This window comes from Natator depressus, chromosome 8 (genome assembly GCF_965152275.1).
Source record: "Natator depressus isolate rNatDep1 chromosome 8, rNatDep2.hap1, whole genome shotgun sequence".
Lineage (NCBI taxonomy): Eukaryota > Metazoa > Chordata > Testudines > Cheloniidae > Natator > Natator depressus.
This window is the reverse complement of record NC_134241.1, coordinates 20,357,004-20,378,716: the sequence shown is the minus strand read 5'-3', so window position 1 is coordinate 20,378,716 and position 21,713 is coordinate 20,357,004. Positions and strand designations below refer to the sequence as shown.

Genomic DNA, 21,713 nt, shown 5'->3' with positions numbered 1-21,713 from the left:
TACTGCAACTGACCCGTAACCTCTGGGCCAATGGCCAGCAGCGTGGTACCCCTGGAATCCATGGGGGTTCACTCAGCCTTCCCAGGCTGCCTGATTGGTGGCAGGGGCCTCAGATAGGCCATCAGCCACAGCATCCCATCCTCCTCTGGAGGTGGAAGCCCCGCAGGGGAAGACCCCCCCCCCCCCAAGTCCCCTGAGGAACTAGGGGAGCAGCCAGTTGGACCACCGGGGGATGTGGTGGATCCCTCGGCCCTGGCTTCATCCTCATCGTCGCCAGACGAAGCGATTACGGGTGCCCCTCACCCAGTTCCACAAGATGACACCAGAGCTCATCAGGAGCTTTTGAAGAGGGTCGCCTGTAACCTGGGGCTCCAGGAAGAGGAACTTGAGGAGCCGTAGGACTCACTGTTCAACGTCCTTTGCTCCACGTCACCTGCTAGAGTGGCTTTACCCCTACATGGGGGGGTATTGAAAATAATTAATGCCCTAGGGCAAACGCCCACCTCCTCCCACCCATCTCAAAAAGGGCTGAGTGCAAATATTTTGTGCCAACTAAAGGCCATGAGTATCTCTATACTCACCCAGCCCCAAACTCCCTCATAGTTGAGGCCATTAATCAGAGGGAGAGCCAGAGTCAACCCGGGGCTACGCCCAAGAATAAAGACTTGAAGAGACTGTTTGTTTGGGTGAAAAATGTATTCGTCTTCCAGCCTTCAGTGGAGAGTGGCCAACCACCTAGCGCTCCTTGGCTGCTACGACTACAATATGTAGCAGTCTGTGGCAAAACTCGAGGTCTCGCTGCCCAAAGGGTCCAGGAAGGCATTCCGTGCAATCCTCGAAGACGGCACTGCAGCAGTGAGAGCGGCCTTCCAAATAGCCTCGGACACAGCAGACTCCATGGCTCGCACCGTGGCCTTGGCCATCTCCATGCAAAGGGCATCCTGGCTGCTCCTCTCGGTCTGTCAACAGAGGGTCTTTCAATGGAGGCTCAGCAATTGATGCAGGATCTCCCCTTTGATGGCCAGGCCCTGTTTGCAGAACAGACGGATGGTAAAGTGCATGGCCTTAAGGACTCCCACATTACCCTGAAAACTTTGGGGCTGTACGTTCCAGGTCCAGCCCATAAGTGGTTCAAACTGCAGCAATTTCAGGCCCAAAGGAGACAAACCCACAAGGAGCTCCCCCCATAAGAAGAGTAGGGGCTACAAGCGCCACCCAAGCCACCCACCTCCTCCCTCTGCCCAGTCGGGCTCGACCTGCAATAAACAGGGGGGCAAGCTATCATTTTGAGGGTGCACTTGAGGGCTACCTACCAGACTTCACCCCAGATCCGTCTGTTCCGTTGTTATCCAACTGCCTTTATTTTTTCCTCCCCGCATGGATGCCTATAACTTCAGACTGCTGCATCCTCAATACTGTGGCAGAGGGTTATACCCTACAGTTTATTTCCCACCCCACTTCCCCGTCCCTCTTTAGTGCTCCTTCTCATGAGAGTCCTGTTGCGTAGGAGGTAAAGGGGTTGCTACAACTGGGTGCAGTAAAAGAAGTTCCTCTCGTGTACAGGAATAAGGGGTTCTATTCCCAGTACTACTTAATCCCAAGGGCGATCTATGGCCCATCCTGGACCTGAAAGACCTCAACAAGTATCTAAAGAAGCTAAAGTTCCACATGGTCTCCTTGGCTTCTATTATCCCCTCCCCTGGATCCAGGAGATTGGTATACCGCCTTCGACTTGAAGGACTCATACTTCCACATAGTGATCTTTCAAGGTCACAGATGCTCCCTCCAGTTTATGGTGGGGCCCCAACACTACCAGTTTGCGGTCCTCCCATTCAGCCTGGAGACAGCACCCAGAGTGTTTACCAAGTGAGTGCTCATGGTGGCAGCTTACCTCAGGCGTCGGGGTATCCAGATCTACCTGTACCTCAATGACTGGCTAGTCAAGAGCAACTCCAGGTCTCAGGTCGAAGAGGATGTCATGGTGCTGCAAGCCACGTGCCGCTCCCTGGGCCTATTGGTGAACCACAAAAAATCTATGTTAGTTCTGGTGGAAAGGATAGAGTTCATTGAAGCGGTGCTCGACTCGGCCGTGCCAGAGCATTCCTGACGCTAGAAAGGTTCCAGACGTTGATGGACCCCATCGCAGAGTTCTCCGCATTCCCTCTGACTACGGCCAGGGTTTGCTTGTGCCTGCTGGGTCACATGGCAGTGTGCACATACGTTGTCCGCCATGTCAGGCTCCAGATGCGGCCCCTGCAGCAATGGCTGGCGACGGTCTATTCCCAGTCCAGAGATCACCTGGACAAGGTCGTTACCATTCCCCTGTCGGTACTCGTCTCACTGTGATGGTGAACCGATCACATGACCGTCCTAGAGGGGGTTCCGTTCGACACCCCCCATCACTCCATTGAGTTGGCATCAGGAGATGACATTATACGTAAATGTCAAAGAACTCAGGGCGGTCTGCTTGGCATGTGGAGTCTTCCTACCTCACCTGTCAGGCAAGGTGTTGAGAGGCTTGATGGACATCGTGGCCTCGATGTTCTACATCAGTGTTTCCCAAACTTGGGACGCTGCTTGTTCAGGGACAGCCCCTCGTGGGCCGGGCCAGTTTGTTTACCTGCCGTGTCCACAGGTTTGGCCGATTGTGGCTCCCACTGGCCGCGGTTCGCTGTTCTTGGCCAATGGGGGCTGCAGGAAGCGGCGCAAGCTGAGGGATGTACTGGCCGCTGCTTCCTGCAGCCCCCATTGGCTGGGTGCAGCAAACCGTGGCCAGTGGGAGCTGCGATCAGCCGAACCTGCGGACGCGGCAGGTAAATAAACCGGCCCGGCCCGGCAGGGGCTTTCCCCGCACAAGCGGCATCCCAAGTTTGAGAAGCACTGTTCTACATCAACAGGCAAGGGGGAACACGTTTGTTGACTCTCTGCCAAGAGGCACTCCATCTTTGGGACTTCTGCATCAGCCACAAAATCCATCTGGAAGCCTGTCACCTCCCTGGTGTCAAGAACACACTAGTGGATCACCTCAGCAGGGACTTCTCTTCTCACCATGAGTGGTTGCTTCACCAGGAGGTAGCTGGCATGATCTTCCAGAGGTGGGGAGCTCCCCATGTGGACCTGTTCACCACCAGGCTAAACAGGAAATGCTACCGGTTTTGTTCGTGACAAGGCCTGGGCAAGGACTCCCTCTCCGATGCCTTCCTCCTGTCATGGTCAGGGAGCCTGATGCATGCATTCCCTCCGATTCCACTCATCAGCAGGGTCCTGGCAAAGATCAAGAAAGGCATGGCACAGGTTATCATGATCATCCCGGCGTGTACTCACCAGCACTGGTTCGGCATGCTCATGAACCTGTCAGTGGCCCCTCCCTGCCCCCTGCCCAACCGACTGGACCTGCTGTCATAGGATCACGGTCGGCTCCTGTACCCCAACCTCATGTCCCTCCACCTCTCGGCATGGATGCTGCATGGCTGAACTCGGAGGAGTGGACCTGCTCGGATGAGATCCAACAGGTCCTCCTGGGAAGCAGGAAGCCCTCAACCAGACTGACTTACCTGGCCAAGTGGACGAGGTTGTCCCACTGGGCGTCCGAGTGTGGCATCTCTCCCTTGCTCTTCCGTACAGTCTGACTGAGACTATCTGCTTCATCTGAGGATCTAGGGCCTGGTGCACACTTCTATTAGAGTGCATCTCACGGCCATCTCCACTTTTCACCCACCGATCCAGGCCAGATGGTGTTTTCTCATGACAGGACGGTCAGATTCTTGAGAGGCCTCGAGAGACTCTTCCCACAGGTATGGACTCCTGTCCCACAGTGGGATCTTAACTTGGTCCTCTCTAGGCTCGCCAGCTCACCCTTTGAGCCACTGGGTTCCTGCTCCCTTTCCCACCTGTCACAGAAGGCTGCGTTCCTGGAGGCGGTGACATCGGCAGGACGGGTCTCTGAAATTAAAGCCTTGATCTCAGGACCTCCATACACTGTCTTCTACAATGATAAGGTTCAGTTGCGGTCCCACCCGACCTTCCTGCCGAAGGTGGTATCCACCTTCCATATGAACCAGGACCTCTTCCTCCTGGTGTTCTGACCCAAACCACACAAGACCAGTGAGGAGAGGCATCTTCACGCACTGGACGTCCAAAGGGCCTTGGCTTTCTACTTAGAATGCACTAAGCCTTTCCTAAAATCGACTCAAATCTTCATTGCTACAGTGGATAGGATGAAGGGTCACCCGGTGTCCTTGCAGAAGATTTCCAATTGGATCACTTCATGCATAAGGACCTGTTACGACCTGGCAGGGGTTCTGCCACCGCCGATTGTCAGAGCCCACTTGATGAGAGCGCAGGCCTCTTTGACGGCCTTCCTGGGACACATCCCTATCCGGGACATCTGTAGAGCTGCAACGTGGTCTTCTGTCCATACATTCATGACTCATTATGCCATCACTCAGCAGGCCAGGGACGACACTTGGTTCCGCAGAGTGGTGTTGCAATCTACACGTCCGTGAACTCCTACTCACCTCCAGAGGTACTGCTTTGGAGTCACTAATATGGAATGGACATGAGCAAGCACTCGAAGAAAAGACAGTTACCTTTTCCATAACTGGTGTTTTTTGAGATGTGTTGCTCATGTCTATTCCACAACCCGCCCTCCTTCCCCACTGTTGGAGTTTCCGGCAAGAAGGAACTGAGGGTCGTGGGAGCTGGTGGCGCCCCTTATACTGTGCCATACGGGTGCCACTCCAGAGGGCGCCAGAGGCAGTCCCCTACGGATTCTGCTAAGGGAAAATCTTCCAGCACCGGTGCATGTGGCGAGCACACACACCTAATATGAAATGGACATGAGCAACACATCTTGAAGAACACCAGTTACGGAAAAGGTAACTCTCTTTTTCCCTAAGTTAACAAAACCTGTTCTTGAGGTGGCCACTGTCAGGGCTGGAAGCTGAAAATCTGACCAGTTTGTATGTACGTGAAGCCTCTAACTCTTTTTATATATATAAGACTAGTACCCAGGACTTTTCTACGCAGCTAAACAATAATGGGTCCATGTATAAGTGTGAGTGTGGGAGAAAAATTTTAGACAATTATTTTTCACCTGCGGCAATCGTGGATCTTCATTTCGATGGGCGAAGGGGAAGGTATGCCTTAGGTCTTGGGAACTGGAAATGCTGGGGTATGATTTGTTGAAAATAAGTGTATGCAATGTGTTTATAAGGCCACTTGGGTCTTGTGTTTTGGGATGTAAGCCGATCTCCCCTCTATGTGCAGCATTACCTCGCTGGCCAGGTGCATTATGGGCTTTCAAACTTTCTCTCAAACATCAAGTAGTGGCCGTTCCTAGAGTAGACTGGTCTATGATCTTATCCTTGTGGTCCTATTTTGTGTTGCGATACCTAATAATGCCTAAGGAAATAAAATATAGTCATGTTTCCTTTTTTTTTTTTTTTTTTTTTTTTGAATGATTGGCTGACTGCAGGTTCCAGGTAACTTTCATGTGTCAACACACAGTGCCACTGCACAGCCTCAGAATCCTGACATGACGCACATCATCCACAAACTCTCATTTGGGGATAAGTTACAGGTGAGTCCTCCATCCGGGCCATTTTGCTGTCTACAGGGGCAGAGGAACCAGTCTTATTTTTACTACATTTTGGAGCATTTTACAGAAGGGCTGTGTGTGGTGGGGAAGGGCAGGGAGGAGCTGTATTCTCATTCACAATAGAGAACTTAAAACTTTTGTGGCTGTGTTTCATCTATAGATCTCACAGTGCTTTTGAAAAGATGGATAGATAGCCCTATCCTTGCTGTACAGATGGTGATGGGAAATGGAGGCATAAAAAGGTTGTGATGTCACTGGCATCACTAGGAATAGAATTTAGGAATCCTGAGTCCAGATTCCCCGCTACAGCACTTGGCAAGTTGCTTTGAATATTCATTTTGCACATGTAGCTTCAGTTAGCGGCTTTGTGGAGGCTAGGCATGTACATCAAGGGACTACAATACCATAGGTGTGGTGGTTGAGAGCATATGCTACTGGAACAAATTCTAGCCCCATTGCCCTTCCTTTCGCTATACTTCGAAGGGAGATCAAAGATTAGAAAGTGAGACATCTAGCAACTTCCCCCTTCTCACAGGACAAATTGAGTGGTTGCTCAAAGCTGCCAGCCTACAGCTGGGGAGAAGGTGAATGTGTGCATTTGCCCTGTGGCTAGCGTTTCACCTGGTGTGCTATATGTTATTGCATAATTCCTGACTTCTTAATGGAGACAACTCACACCTTTGTAATTTGCTTCCAGAAAGCTGACTTCATAGGGATACAAAGGTGCGTGCACAAACCTATTCCATGACTTACCTCCCAGTATGGCTTAAACAGAGCCTCTTTGTAATCCTGGTTCCTGAACACAGACATTTCATTATGCTGCTCCCTGTTCCACACATGTCTGCGTACTCCAAAATCTTTGTAACGCTAATGAGTCTAAAGCATTGCTTTGTCGTCCTCTATTTATTCTGCTCCTGCTTCCTTTAGGACATGTCTTGTGTTGGAGCACTGAAATATTAGCATATTGATTAGGAGGTTTAATGTCTGTAAAGCACTTTGAAAAGTATGAAAAATAAATCTCAACTTTAGTAGACATGGTGGTCCACTATAAGAGGAAGTGCAAATAGGGACTACTGCTGACTGCATGGGGAACATGTCCTATACGGGAATGTTCCCACCACTGCATCCTGCAGTCTTCGGAGAGTGTTAGCATGAATGTGGTGAGAAGGCTGGGCAATTGGAGGGCTTTGGGCATGGAGGGGGAACAGGCAGAAGATGTCTGATTGCAGACATTGTGTCCCCCAGCATAGAAGTATTTAGTACATCATATAGTCTGCCACTCTCCCAGATGTAGCTGGCTATTGGTGTGTGCCATTACAGGTTGATTTGGAAATCTCATGCCTCTAAATAACACATGCTGTTCAGTCACCTCTGTCTCTTCATGCATGTGTGTGCACATGCTGCTGGCACAGTAAGCAAAACCCATGAGCTAAAGGGCATGTGACATGGGAGGAGATGTTCATTACTCTGCTTCTAGCTAGACTGAGCAAGCACTGGTGAGAGCCACTGAGGGTGCGTCTACGCTGCAGGCGGAGTGTGCTTCCTAGAGCAGGCACATAGATGCACTAGTTCTGCTTGAGCTAGCATGCTAAAAATAGCAGTGTAGCCACAGTAGCATGAACGGCAGCTCAGGCTAGCCAACCATGCACAAGCTCACCTGACCTCCTGGGTATGTACTTGGGGGCTAGCCTGAGCCACCACCACAGCCACCCTGTTTTTTTAGCATCCTAGCTGAAGCAGAGCTAGTGGGTCTGCACTGGGGGAAGCATACTCCAGCTGCAGCAAAAGACGTATCCTGAGTGATTTTGTGAGGTGGGGGGTGTGGATCATTTTAATGTGATCTGGATATGAGTGAGCTTTCTTTGTTCAGTGTTTATCTTAGGGTATCTGCTGATTTAATAGTGGGTTGAAGGGCTTGCCTGATTCCCTTGTTCCTTATTGTGTCATGGCCTGAAATATGAGTTTTTCATAAACTCCAACTGCAAAAACCTCCCAGATTATCCCTCAAGGGATCTCCCCACCTCCATTTGCTGACAGACTAGGAGAATATTTATGCCCTCTCTCCAACAGTGAAAAGCCCACTGGAGTCTCAGAGGTTGTGCTACTTTAGGCTTCATTAACCTTTTCTACATTTCATCTCAGTAGTGCCTGAATTTGAAGTGCAGAGCTCAAAATGGGGCGGGGGTGTTCTCTCCAGTACTCTGACAGCGTGCTCTAGTGCATGGGACTGGTGTTCAGTAGATCAGGGTCTAGTCACTTACCTGTATCGTAAAGATGTTTTGTGACCTTGGGTAAATCATTTAACAACTCGGTGCTTCGGTTTCCCTGTCTGCAAAATGGGGCTATCTCCTGCCATCCATGACCAGATTGGAGGGTGGCTGGGAAATGGTGGCAGTACTCCTCCAAGCTGTGCCCACAAAATAAGCTCTGTTCATGTGAGTCACCAAAATCAGATGCCGCTCACTGTAAATGTTGCTGATGATCAAATTATGATTGCGCGGAGCCTTGGGCTTAGCTCCTGTCCAAGTTGGGATGTGCGTCGCGGGGGTGGAATCTTCCAGGCACCCCCCTACTTGTGGCACAAAAATGAGACATTGCTCTCAGTAAACTACTGGTCTGGGATCCTCGCTCTCCTTGTTTACACAGAAGAATGAAATAATTTAAAGGGCAGTTTTTTTTGTGTTGTAACTATGCCCTCTTGAACCCTAGCCTCGCAGGACATTATACCTAGAGCTTGTGGGTTTTTGATATTGGAAGAACTTGGAATGTTTTCCAGACACTGGACTTTGCCCCCAAAGTCTGTTGTTTGTGCCTTGACTGTGTGCTGTTGCGTATGGCCTCCTAGGCCTTGTCTGTACTAGGCAAACTTACAAAAAGTATCCCACCAGTTTTAGCGCTGTTTCAGCTGAACTGTCATCAAAACAGGTGACCACCAGAATTCAGACAAGGATCCAGCAACCCATTTTTACCAATATTTTAGCTAAACTTTCTGAAAAGCAAGTCTAATTGAAATAGTGGTTTAAGACTGGTCTGGCTGCTGGAACCTTGTCTAAACTATGTTTCCGAGTGGTTTTAATAGTGGCTGAAGCTGAATTGGTGGAAAACGTTTTGTAAATTTCCCTAGTGTAGACCAGGCCAAAGTACCAAGTGGAGCAGAAGCAAGTGACGTGCTACCCACTGAGATGAAGGAAATTGGGGGAGCTTTTATATGTATCATGTGTCTTAGAACTATTATTGAGTGACACATCTTGCCCTGGCCTTACCCTGGTAGTTTAAACTTAACTCTGATGTCCTGTGTGTACCTTAGGAAGGGTTGGATGGTTCATGGAGTTATATAATGCACAGACAGTTCTCTGAAATAGATGTTTACCTGAGCTCATCCCTTCTGAACTAGTTTTGAATTACTACAGCTGCCTGTAAATATGCTGAGCTAAGCCAGCAGTCCATACACACATCCATGCATCTATGCCTGCTAAACACCAGCTGCCTTGCTTTTCCACGTTTTCAAGGTACTATGACATTGAAAACCACCAGGCATTCTGCTGGCATGGTGCAGTGGTTGGCCGCTTGTAGTGCAGCCAGCATCTCGGGTAGATCAAGCATGTATGCTTCCTCACTGACATATGCTTCCTCCTTTAGATTATGTAGAGGTCGCAGTTATTAGGCAGACTCCTATCCTGAGCTGCCCCCAAAGTATCCCCTAATACGAGGACACTTCTGCTTGACCATTAATTCCTTTGTATAGTCACTTCAGAGTGTGGCTCCTTTTGGAGAAGGAAAGTATTCAGAGTTGTCTTCAAAAAGTATCTGATTCTGCCAGGATTACCTGTTCAGCTATTAATGTGCTCTACCCTCTGATCTGAGGCTTGAGGCTTCATGTTCCCTGCCAGGACTTCTACTGGATGTTGATGCTAAAGGAGTGGTTGGAAGAGCTGCTGTGTCATAACAGGTGCCATCTTTCAGATGAGACCTTAAAGTGATGCCCCTTCTGCCTGTCTCAAAGGGCTTTCCTAGTAGAAGTTTGACTCCTATCGCATGTATCAAGAAGAGCTGAGGTTAACCCTGTTGCCAAGTCAAATATTCCCCCTCTCTAGATGTCCAAGGATGTGTGAGCTATAGCACAGAATGCTGTCTGCCTGCCTAGTTACTATACTGCTACTCTCCAACTCGACACTGTGCAAGCGTTTTGAGATACCAGCAGTCTCAAAGACATTATAGAAGACCCATTTGTGCTTCCAGTTATGTTTGTCACCTGCATGTTACCTGTTCCATCAGTTCAGTTTAATGAGAAACAAGGAATTTGTCTTGCTAGAATTTTCTTTCTTAGGATATTGATAAGGGACCTTGTTAGCTTGTTTCTTTCCCAAACCATCTTGCTGTGGAATAGTGATCAGGGGAACATGCCGTAGGATCAGGTGGATGTGTCCTAAGCAGTCAAGTGCTTACAGCTGTTGGCAGGATGGTGGGCAATGCAAATTGGTGCAGTGACTTGTTAATGCAGTGAAAGCTAGAAGGACACAACTCTTTCTCCAAACAAAACTGCTTATCTGTTGTCTGTCAGTAATTTCCTGGCTAGTGGATATCTCTTCTCCTTCTGTATATCTTAATGTGGCATGTGTTACCACTGCAACCCTCTGACTACAGTTGCAGGACCTCTGTATAGCTTTCACCATTCCAGAAATTTCCCAAATCAATCATTCTATTGGTGGATGTTGGTCCTTATTGTTTTCAACTAATTCTATTAGCCTGTACCTTAGAGGAGTGGGGAGTAATGGGGGAATCCAATTGATCTGTGGTGAGGGGTTGGGAATGCCTAACACTTGCATGCCTGGAACCAGCTGCTAAGGAATGGATGACCTAGCTGGCATGTCGCCTTACCCTCTTCCAAGACATAGTGTGTGTTCGTTCTAGGAATGCGTCTGAGTGAAAGCTATAGAAAGCTCCAGGTTCTGCCCTGAATTTGAATCTTTAAAGTGTGACTCCCAGCAGGCTATAGTCTCTACGTTTTATTTGCATGTGATAGAATGATGAGAGCTTGCTAGTGCAAGCTTTTATTCTCCAGCTGGGAGATTGATCCTAATTATGGGTTGATGACACCACCCACCAACGCAGACTGGTGTGCGATGATGTCATAGTTTGCCATGGTGACTCACCTCAAAGCTTCAGACTGACTTGTGTTTCCCCACCAGTCGCTTCCAATCTGGGAGTGCTCCCTTGGCTGAAGCAATTTAGAGTGGACATTAATGTTAGATCTTTGGAGATTGACCTTACAAGCTCACCAATTGGAGCCAATCCTTGTGGTAATGGTCACTGAAAATAATTTGTGCCTTTTTCTCATTGGGTTGAGGCTTTGCATTCGGGAAGACTGAGTCAAACTGGAGCCTTCAAAGGTGGGGAAGCAAAAGCCAAAAGCACTAAGTATATAATATAACCACTGTATGTGTTTTCTCGCTCTCCAGGTCCAGAACATTCATGGAGCATTCAATGCCCTGGGGGGAGCAGACAAGCTCAGCTCAAACCGTACGTATTGTCAGTGCTTTCAGGGCTTAGCCAGCCCACTGATGGTGGGCAAAGGCAAAATAAAAACCAGGATATTAATGCAACACTGATTAGGGGGCCAGAAAAGCAATCAAAGGGACCCCTGCATCAGTGAATGGGATTTCCATTCCCACCCCTGACCCTAGGGAAGGCCTAATACACAGGGTCCTTTGCTACCTCCCCTCTTGCACCCTGGATTTTGTAGTAGGTGGCATTCTCTGCAGCTTGATTATGATCATCTGCTACAAGAGGGACTAGCTGGGTATGACATGGCTTGTCGCAAGTCTGAGCCAGGGGGCTTATGGTATTTGCATCTGTATACTGCTCTTCTAACCCCCACCCACTTGCTACTGCTACCACCATTGCCACTAAAATCACCCCTATCCTTTACTAATAGCTGTCATGAGCTCCCACCCTCCTCTGGGGGGCATGGGCTTTTTCACTGGCTAATCTATCCTTTCCCTTTCTGCCTCATAGCCCTTGCATCTCACGATTATATATTGAAGATAGTCCCCACCGTGTATGAAGATATAAGCGGCAAACAGCGGTACTCATACCAGTATACTGTAGCAAACAAGGTAAGGCTGGAGGTGACTGTTACATAGGGTGGCCCTTGGGGAAGAAAAACCCAATGAGTTCATGGGAAGCTCTTTACTTTACAAAGCTCAATCCATGCTATTGGTATTGCGCTCTGTTTATAAAGCATTTGTGTTTGGTAGCATACAGTAACCTCTGCTGGAAGAGTGAGGAACTGAATTGCTTTAGAACAAGGACTCTTGCTGTCACCTCTTCTATACTTAGCACCAGCTACATTATAGTAGCATGAGAATTTTTCTCAGCGCCTTTTCTCAGCTAATTATTCTTTCTCTGGAGAATTGTTGCCTTGCAGTTCACTCTCTCCTATGTGAGCTTAACTCAAGTCCATATATATTGTACCTAAAACCTTCATTGCCTGAAGTAATTCTAGATCAGGGATCGGCAACCTTTGGCACGCAGCCCTCCAGGGTAAGCCCCCTGGTGGGTTGGGCCGGTTTGTTTACCTGCCGCGTCCACAGGTTCGGCCGATCGCAGCTCCCATTGGCCTGGAAGGGCAAACAGCGGCCAGTGGGAGTTTCAGAGAGATTTATTGCCTGGTACTCTCCTTCTTTTTACAGTGTGGGAACCTGGCAGGCCATTCCCATGACTGAATTGATTGGGGGCTAATTATTTTCCCTTTAAAGAGCCTTTAGACTCTGAAAAATTAAACTATTATTTTAACACATAGCGCAAACGTAATGCATTGTTTATGGGAGTACTGCCCTTTGCTAGTCACTCGAAGGTGGGCAGGGTTCTTGCTCTTCATGTCTGTGGATGTTTGTGCAGGACATCTCTTGATTGCATTGGCCCAGTGGAGCATCGAGTGGCTCTTACTTCCCTTCAGACCATTCGCATGCAAATTTATTGTGTCCATTCTAGTTGAGGGTTCTGAGACTGCCATTCTGCTAAAATATCCACTCATTTATTTTGCTCTCATGAGCTGTGCCAAGACTAGTGATAGTCTCCTGTGCTTTCTGCTTGTGCTGTACAGAGTGTCCTGACAGTTTGGATGGCTTTCTCTCCCTGGATAGAATGTATTCTTTCTGTTTAATGTTACAACCACTCTTCAGATAAGACTCTCTTGCAACACAAGTTCTGAAATTAATTAGGAAAACATACATCCTGAGCTGCTGATCTCGATACTTCTGTGAGCAGGATTGCAGTTGGGGCCCTCAGCCAAGACTGTATCATCAGGACTGTGTTGCTGAGGGCGGAGGTAAGGAAGGAAAAAATGAGGTCAGTTCTGTCAAAACTGTTCTCTTCATAACCAGAGTTCAGGCAAATGGAGCTGCATCTGCATTTTCTGTGCATTTTAAAAAGGTCTCTGATTACTGCCTCTGCTCTAGACTCCCATGCCGGTAAGAGGGAAGCAGGAATCGGAAGGAAGTCTTTGGAATAGTCTGGCATAGATGCCCTACCCATGAGGTGGTTCTCTACCATGATGGAGATGTGTGCGGACTGTCTGTCTCCTCTCCTACGTTATCTCCTAGATCTTCTGTTTCCTCTCCACCCAAAGCCACCACTACAGTTCTGGCATCAACCAGTTAGCTCTGCTAGGAGCCCTTAAAATATGCTGGTCTGGGTCCCCTCCTGTTCTGTCCACTGAAGCTCAGTCCACCTCCTCTGGAAGAGACTTCAAAAGGAAGGAAAAATCCCTGTGGGGTTGATGGAGCACGATGGTGCTGCTTCAGTTGGTTCCCTCTCCCTTTCCTAAGAAGAGATCATCCTGTTCGTGTTATACCTGTGGACACGTCTTTGTTAGTCCTTCGTCCACTTCTCTAGGGTGGTTGTTGTCCCTACCTCCTGAAGAGTTGGGTCTAACAGTCAAAAGTGGCACACATGTCACAGGAAGGGGTGTCTGCTGGGATAAGGGCTGGAATGTGCAGGGCATGCTCAGGTATTTCTCAAAGATTTGCTGTATTTCAAAGAGAACTCTCCTCCTCGACTTGTCCGTCTGCTCATATCAGTGGCTGGTATTTATCTTGTGTTGAGGGCACAGTTAAAATATTATACGGCAAATCATCTAAATGTTTTCTTGGTGAGACCTGATAGAACTAAGATGTATTTTCAAAGCAGGTTTTAGAAATCCCTTTCACAGTGCTGGTTTCTCCATAATGGTGGATGATCTGTCTTTTGCTGGAGAGCTGCCCTTTGGCTGATACTTCACACGTACCTGCTATATAGGAAGTGGATTAAAGGGCCCTGTCCACAGTGAAGCTAAGAGTGTCTCTGCTCAACAGATTTAAAAAGGTGTTTGCAAACTCTCTGCTACATTAGGTCCCCTCCTTGCCTAGAGCAAGTTTCTTAACATGGTTTAAACACGGCTCTGTCCCATTTGCACTGGGCAGGCAAAAATCTGTTTGTATCTCAATGTGGTTGGGGCCTCAGATACAGGGAAAGCTTTGTTGTTCTGAATGCATGGGGCAGGCCGACAAGCTGGTGTAAATTAAATTCCCTTTGTATTGCTTAACGTACCAGTGGGTTAGCTGCAGTTTAATTTTAATAGTGCTAGAACTCTATCTAAAACCACTTGGAAAATCCATGTATCCACTTGGGGCTGATCCAAAACTGTCTTTTTTTTTTTTTCATTGACTTCAGTGGGCTTTGGATTAGGGTCATACTGAGTGGCATTTTTTGTTCTCTGCCACATCACCATGCTGTCAGTATTGTTGAGTATAGTCATTCAGAAATGAACAAGTTACTCTTCTTAGTGTAATCGTTATGGGTAATTATTATCTCCTGATAGAATGTTGCAATTTTCCTGGGTAGGAATGAGGAGCAGCCCAGTGGAGTCAGTTCTGAGATCAACTTCTTTGAAATAAAATTGCTCACGCTTTCTGCCTTCCTCTCTCCCCACTCTCTTTTTCCAGGAGTATGTTGCCTACAGTCACACTGGCCGCATTATCCCCGCTATCTGGTTTCGCTATGATCTGAGCCCCATCACAGTGAAATATACAGAGAGGCGGCAACCTTTGTACAGGTTTATCACATCGGTGAGTTACTTTAAGCCTGTGACTCTTCCTTCTTGCCCTCTCCTGCTCTTCCCCTGCCCTCCTTGCCAATCTGGGAACTGAGTTCCTGCTTCAGAGCACTATGACAGGAGCTGAGAGTAAAGCTGAGCTCTTCCTTAGCCAGCTTATACATATCGAAATTGGAGGGAAAAGTGGAGCATCCGATAAGAGAGGATCAAGCTTTGATGGTTTGATTTAACCACTTTGGCATAAAAGAATGACAAATATCCTGCACCAGCGGTACCCATACTCTTTTTGCCCATTGCATTGGGAGGGAAGGGAGGCACACTGGCAATATGCCAGAAACATGGGGACAAAACCTAACTGGCACACAATATGAGCAGATTGCAGCAGACCTCCTCTCTAATAATGGGACCTAGCTTGTACAGACTAAAGGACCCATCGTGCTGTGTAACTTGGCTACTCAGAAAAATGTGTAGCATTACATGCTGGGACATGTAAGCTTCATGTGTTTATGATAAACTGACTGAAATAACCTGACTTTGGTGGCGCCCAAGACCTGTAGTTTGGAACTGGGGTTTGAATATTTGAATTGTAAACATAAATGGTGCTTTATCAGATGTGCTGTGCTCTGTCCCTAGGAGGCTTTGGTTTTTGGAGTTCTCAATAAACATTAAATTCCTTTCAATCAGCTTTAGAGATGGATCAAAACACCCCCAAACTCTGAGGCAGAAGAGTTGAGATCCAGAACTTCATGGTTTGGGCCCTTTTTTAATTAGCATGTCTGCCTGGTCTCAAAGTGTGGTCAATAGGTTAAAACATTAGGGCTTACTAACCTGGTTGCTAATGCTTCTTGCTGTCCTTCTCCCTCCCAAATTGTGGTCCCATGGTCTTTTCTTTTTGGGGGAGGTAGGTAGCATGGTTTGGAACCTGGGACTGGTAAATACTTCAGTACTCCGCACTGCTGTTCACTATCATGTCTATTTGCTTGTTGCTAAGAGGTCATCTTATGGTTGGGAACAACTGTAGCGTCTGTGTTAAATAAAACGCTGTGCTTCAAAATTGTCTAAGTAGCTGGTGGGGAGAATGTTCCAGACTTTTCACTTTCCTCCCCTGACTACCACCAAATTTGCCTTCCAAGTTTAGGTGGCTCCATTTGGGCTGTTCTGTGTTAATATTTGTTATATTGAGACCTGAGGGTAACAATACATCCATGGCAGCTTTAGTCCTGTTACTTGAGGGTGACTGATGTCACTTGTGTGTCAGACCTTTTGTATTTACCTACCATGCAGATCTTTGCTATATCAATGGGACCCTCTGGCCAGGATGCAGTTCCAGGTCATGTCTCCCTTATGTTTATCTAGGCTGAGAAGTCTAAGGTTTGGTTTGATCTCCTGTGTGTGCGTGTGCTGGCTTCTTCGGTTTGTCGATGCAGGTGTGGGGAAGCTTTGTGAAAGGATCAGGGAGAGCAAGGTTGCTGGGGATTAAGATGCCTTGGTCCTCAGCTTTCTTGTCCTATCTCAGTGACACACGATGATCTGTCATCATTCCTATCATTCTAGCTCTTTCGAGTAGTATTACCAGCCTGGCCTTCTGCATCACGATTGCCCCGGAGACTGGCTCATCGTCACTGGCATGCTGAGGCCACAGCATTCTGATCCAACAGAAGATTATCTGCTTGTGGCAGCTGGAGTTATTGTTGAGTGGGGCAGGCTTCAGAAACCCCTCAGCTCTTGCCTATGCAGCAGATGCTTAGTTAAAAACCACAGAAGGGGGCTATGGAGGGAGCACCTGCCATTCCTTATTGAGCAGCCTGTTTACTAGACTGTGGTCACACAGTCGTCACAAAAACACTGCAGTTCTGAAATATGTTCTTGGAGGTGTAGCTGGAAAAAGACTCTGTTGGACTCTGAGAGGCTTTGGTAGGGTTGTAAATGTAAACCTGTTTGTTACCACAAAGGCAGCTGAATTTTTAGTTTTTGAGTCTGTAGGAACCCTAAGCATGGGTGTCTGTTGGAAGAATGATGTAAATGTTGAATAGTGGGTGCTAAGATCTACCAGCTGTGTTTAGGGAGGTGCTGGGAGGTCAGGTAAGAAAGAAGTGTTGGCACTACGCAATATAGTTCCAGTGGTCTCTTGTGCTGCTGTTGTCCTTACCATATTTGTTCTGTGGATAAACAGAGGATGTCTGACATCGTGCACTAGCATGGAATTTCTTTTTAAAATCCCAAAGCAGCTGAGACTGATACATCAGAACACACAGCGCTGTACCATATGTTATGGCCTTCATTGCTGCCATCCGAACTGCAGTGCTGTTCTAGTCTAACACTTCTTAGCTTGTGGCCGCACCTTTTGTTTCCAGTGACATTAAGAACTTCATTCTGTGACATGCAAGAGGTCTAATCTATACATGGCAAAAAGCACTGTGCTAGAAAATGCTTTAAGTGTCCCATTTTAACAAATATAGTGTTAAGCACAATTTAGCACTAAGTGAAGACCAGGGCTACCATGATTACCGTCATGTCAACTGGTTGTGAACCCTACAGTTAGTCACAAACAGCTGACACAACGTTAAACTTGACGTTCCTTGTCTAAATGAATGCATCCGATGAAGTGAGCTGTAGCTCACGAAAGCTTGTGCTCAAATAAATTTGTTAGTCTCTAAGGTGCCACAAGTCCTCCTTTTCTTCTTGTCTAAAGAGTCTTTAACATCATGGTAGTTAACGTGTTGGTTAACAGAGTGACATTTTGCAGTGTAGACAAGTCATTGGTGGATAAAGGTGTAGGTATATGCAACATTTCACATTTTATCAGTTGTGAGCTCCCCTAGGTGGTTGGCCAGAGAGCAGCCTTTTAGTCCACAGGGTTAGCTCTGGGGGAGGAGTAAGCAGATAGTTACAAAGGAGCAATGTAGGAACCCCCAATCCCAAGGGAAGATTAGGAAAAGATGCCTAATATTAGAGGGTTCTTCATTCTAGCAGGCAAAGGCATAAGAAGATCCAGGGGCTGGAAGTCAAAGCTAGAAAAGTTCAAACTGGAAATAAGGTGCAGATTTTTAGCAGTGACCACAATTAAGCATCACAACAGCTTATTGAGGAGTGTGGTGGACTCCCCATCACATGAGCTCTCTTAGAATAACACCAAGTTTTGATTTAAATACATGCGCACTAGCTCCACAACAAGTTATTGAGCTCAGGGCAGGGATTACTGGATGCAAATATATTGCCAGTTTTATGGAGGAAGTCAGACTACATGATTATAGTGGCCCCTTCTGCTCTTAAAATCTGATCATGAAGAAACCCTGAAGATCCTCAGTATGGTATTTCACTTAGGGAAGACAGAGCCATGTTGCCATTGCCCTTCTTTCATCTTCCCTTCATTATACCCGTGCAGCCTTCCATTACTAGCAACTGCACTGTAGTCCCCTAATCATATCTGTTAAAATTCTCCAATGTGCTGCCCATGTTATCACATGATCGCTCACTATTGTCTCCCTGCTCCCTTACTCCCCTTCTTTTATTTGTCTTCCCCCATGGTGGGATAGGCGTAAATATCTTAAGGCAGCTACTGGTCATTCTATCTATAAAGCTCCTTTGCACCCATGGCACTACACAAATAACTAATAGTGTAGTGCCTGCTTCCCGTGAAACCCACCATAGAACGGGACTCTGAGCACATATTAGAACCTCACTGGTGGACTGTGACAAATAAATTACATAGCATCACTTCTGTATTGACCCAGAGAGAGATCTTGTGTATCGCCTCTTTTGTTGGTCACAGCAAACTCAAAATCTGTGTGTGCTGGGAGGCAGAGTCCAGCCAAATGCCAGGTGTGTGTGAGTCATAAGCACTCAGCAGTACAGAGCTGTGCAGATGAATATGTATTTTTCTGTGAGTTCCTCCCACCCTCTTGTGGCGGCACTAAAGTCAGATTTTCCTACCATCTGATGCAAACTCTAAAAGCATTTTTTGTGGTGTAAAATCTCCTGTCAGCTGATCTCCTGTGGACTGAAATAGCCCACCTCCTCAGCTGTCACTTTCCCTGAAACGTCACCATGCGTCACATTCAGAGGGGTGGCAAGGGAGAGGGGCAGAGTGTGGAGAGTGTACACGCTCCCCAAAACTATGAATTAAGTCTCTGACAGGTGCTCTGGTTTCTGAGGCTTTCATCTGCCAGAATGCCAGCTGTGCTGCAAGAAACACATCACCCGGCCCCACCGTCATTGAGGCATCTTGCTGTTTCACTGAGCTCATAGGACACAAATATCACTGGTTATAAATATGTTTATAAATGAGTGATTTCTTCCCCACTGCTCTCTCTCATCATTAGTCTATCATTAGAGCTGTTTATTACTGTAACAAACTCCCTACCTAACTCGGCCACTGCGGCTCGTCTGTGTGGCATACCAGTGGGATTTGTTCTGTGGCAAATCGGATATGGTGCAATAGGCCTAAATCGGGGTTGGCTCCCTCCCAGCGAAGTTGCACAGCTAACTTCCCTATAGCTGCTGACCCTTCGCCCTGAAGCTTTAAATAATTTTATTCTGTTTTCCCATCCATCTCTAAGATCTGGCATGTGTCCAAATCCTCCCTCTTCCTGAGCAAAGGAAGCACTGCAGTTTGTTCACCTTTCACCAGCTCCAAGAGTCACTATCGTTCAGTGAGCCACCCCAGGCTGCAGTCTGAATGACATACAGAAAGACTACATTAAAAGAATATTAAGGTTGCAAAGGCAAGCACGCATAAGTTAGAAACCGTAGCAACTTTAATTTGGGCCCCTTGTTCGTATGCATTATTATAGAGTCTCTCATTACATGAACACATACTATTTTTACTGCCTCATTCGTTGCCCAGGATGGATGGTGCTCACTGATGGGATATCTATTCCATATTTCTTTTTATCCCCATCATTCAGGTCTGGCCCATGCCTTATTTACTGCATACAATTTAAACCTCGCACTGAATACAGAATTATTAATTTCCTCATGGGCTTTTCTATGGTGCTCATCATTATAGTATTGAATGCTTCACAAATATTTATTAATTTTATCCTCACAGCATCCCTCTGTAGCCAGGTTGGTATCAACCCCGTTTTACAGATGGGGAACTGAAGCAATATAAAGGAGATATATTGATTATAAAAGAGACTAGTAGGCCAGAAGTTTGGCCTTCATATTTTGGATGCCCTCACTCAGACACGCAGAGCCTGACTTTTCAGAGTACTTAACATTTTAGATGTTCACAGAACAGCTCCTATTAATTTTAGCCACAGCTGTGAGCACTCAGCACTTCCACAAATCAGGCCCCAAGTGATTCAAGGTGGGCACTCAGAAAACGAGAAACACACAGCTAGTGGCCCCCTGTGAAAAGTTTGGTTGTGACTTGCCCAGCATCACATAGGAACTCTGGTAGAGGCAGGGATAAGAATCCATTTCTCCAAGGTGGCATTTGACTTCCTTAACCATAAAATCCACTGCTTATTTTTTCTTGTAGTCTCCTGCCTCATTCACTGCACACTTTGCAACTTCTGTAACAAATGAAGCAGGCGGGGCCAACAGCCTCATTTACTAGACAGCCCTGATTCATTCCTGGAAGTCCATTCATCCTGTGCCTGAATGAGGCAGAGGTCTTGTGAAAAATGGTATGTGATCATGTAATTAAAGACTATATCGAAGTTCATATATATGCAGACAGAGTGGGCAGAGGGGGAATTAGGGTTGCATTAGCAATCTTAATGCTGTTGTTTCCTAATTTTTGAGCATGTGACTATTAAACATAAGTGTTCTTTTAACATAGGGTTTTTCCTGTAATTTCCCAAATTTTTTGAAAAGCAATCTGGAAAAAACCCCACATAGAACCATATTGATCCCTATACCATCATGGGCCATCAGCACAATTGGAACCGTTAGTTCCACAGAACAGACATCTGCCCTTTAAGCTAATTAAGCGTTAAATGATTTTGGCCTGCTATTGCTGTGTGCACCAGCTACTAGAGTGTGATGAGACACACTGTATTGGTGGTTTTACAGGTATTTGCCAACAGAGGAATACTGGGACTCAGGATTCCCAGGTTCTGGAGAAGAATATGTTTTAGTAATTACGGATTCTTCTGATTCTGTCCCCTAGCATGTCCCCAGCCCTCCCCAAATTGTTTCCTTCTGTCACATTCCTCCTCTGCTCCTGCCCTCACTTTAATCCTCCATCCTCCCAAGTCAGGTTTCCTCCTTCTCCACGCTGCCTGGGCACCTGCAGAGGGAGCACTGAGAGCACAGGAAAGGCAGTCGCCTTGCACACAGTTCTGGTGCTGGGCACCACAATGGCCCCCAACAGCTGTGAGGAGCAGTTGCAAAGAAAGTCCTGGTCAGCCCCAGGCCAGAGAATGCTGTGAGCTCAGGTGGGGTGGAGTATGCTCAGCACGATTGCTACAGATCTCTGTGGGCATGGAATGTTCAGAAAATGTTGCTATCAAGCTCTTTGCAAACTTCTAGTGAGCAAGTACAATTGGTGATTTTCCAAGGCTTAGAATTCAGACAAATTGGGTAAATTTTCATAGGGACACCAAAAAACACCTCTGACTTCCAAGGCAACTCCCCTGTGACATTTCTAGTCCTTGCTCCAAAGCATGAAGGTGCTAGAGCTTCTCAGTGAAATAGTTGTGAGTTTTTTAACACTGGAAAAACATTTTTCCCTAAGCTTGTTTTTCTTTCCTTTTGTGTTGACATTTAATTAATTAAATAGTTCAGCCTGAGTTAGACACCCAGAATGGAAAACTTCAGCCGGAACAGTTAGTTTGGCAAAGTCATAAACAATTGAAAATGGGCTCTTACAATGGAAAGCGTTAGATGCCTTAACTATTGTGTCGCTGCCAGCTCTACCTCTTATTCGTCTCTGTCCTTTACGAGCTGAACACACGTTCGCCCTGCATTGCAAAATGCTCTACAATAAATAAGGGAAGGCAGACAGCTATGGATGATGTTGTGTGGTGACTAAATTAAAAGTTGGCTTGCCAGAATTTGATTTTTATTTTT

At 46.9% G+C, this 21,713-nt stretch overlaps 1 protein-coding gene across 3 annotated transcripts in view; it reads left to right on the top strand.

Annotated features, from left to right (window-relative positions):
- ERGIC1 (endoplasmic reticulum-golgi intermediate compartment 1) overlaps positions 1-21,713 on the top strand; it is a 103,578-nt gene that overhangs the window by 78,039 nt on the left and 3,826 nt on the right. For 2 of the 3 annotated variants that reach the window (XM_074960571.1, XM_074960572.1), the window contains exons 6-9: positions 5,477-5,581; positions 11,059-11,119; positions 11,615-11,715; positions 14,584-14,706. In XM_074960571.1, the coding sequence (XP_074816672.1) occupies positions 5,477-5,581; positions 11,059-11,119; positions 11,615-11,715; positions 14,584-14,706 (390 nt within the window). The remainder of the gene's footprint in view (positions 1-5,476; positions 5,582-11,058; positions 11,120-11,614; positions 11,716-14,583; positions 14,707-21,713) is intronic. The other variant, XM_074960573.1, reaches the window with a different exon arrangement.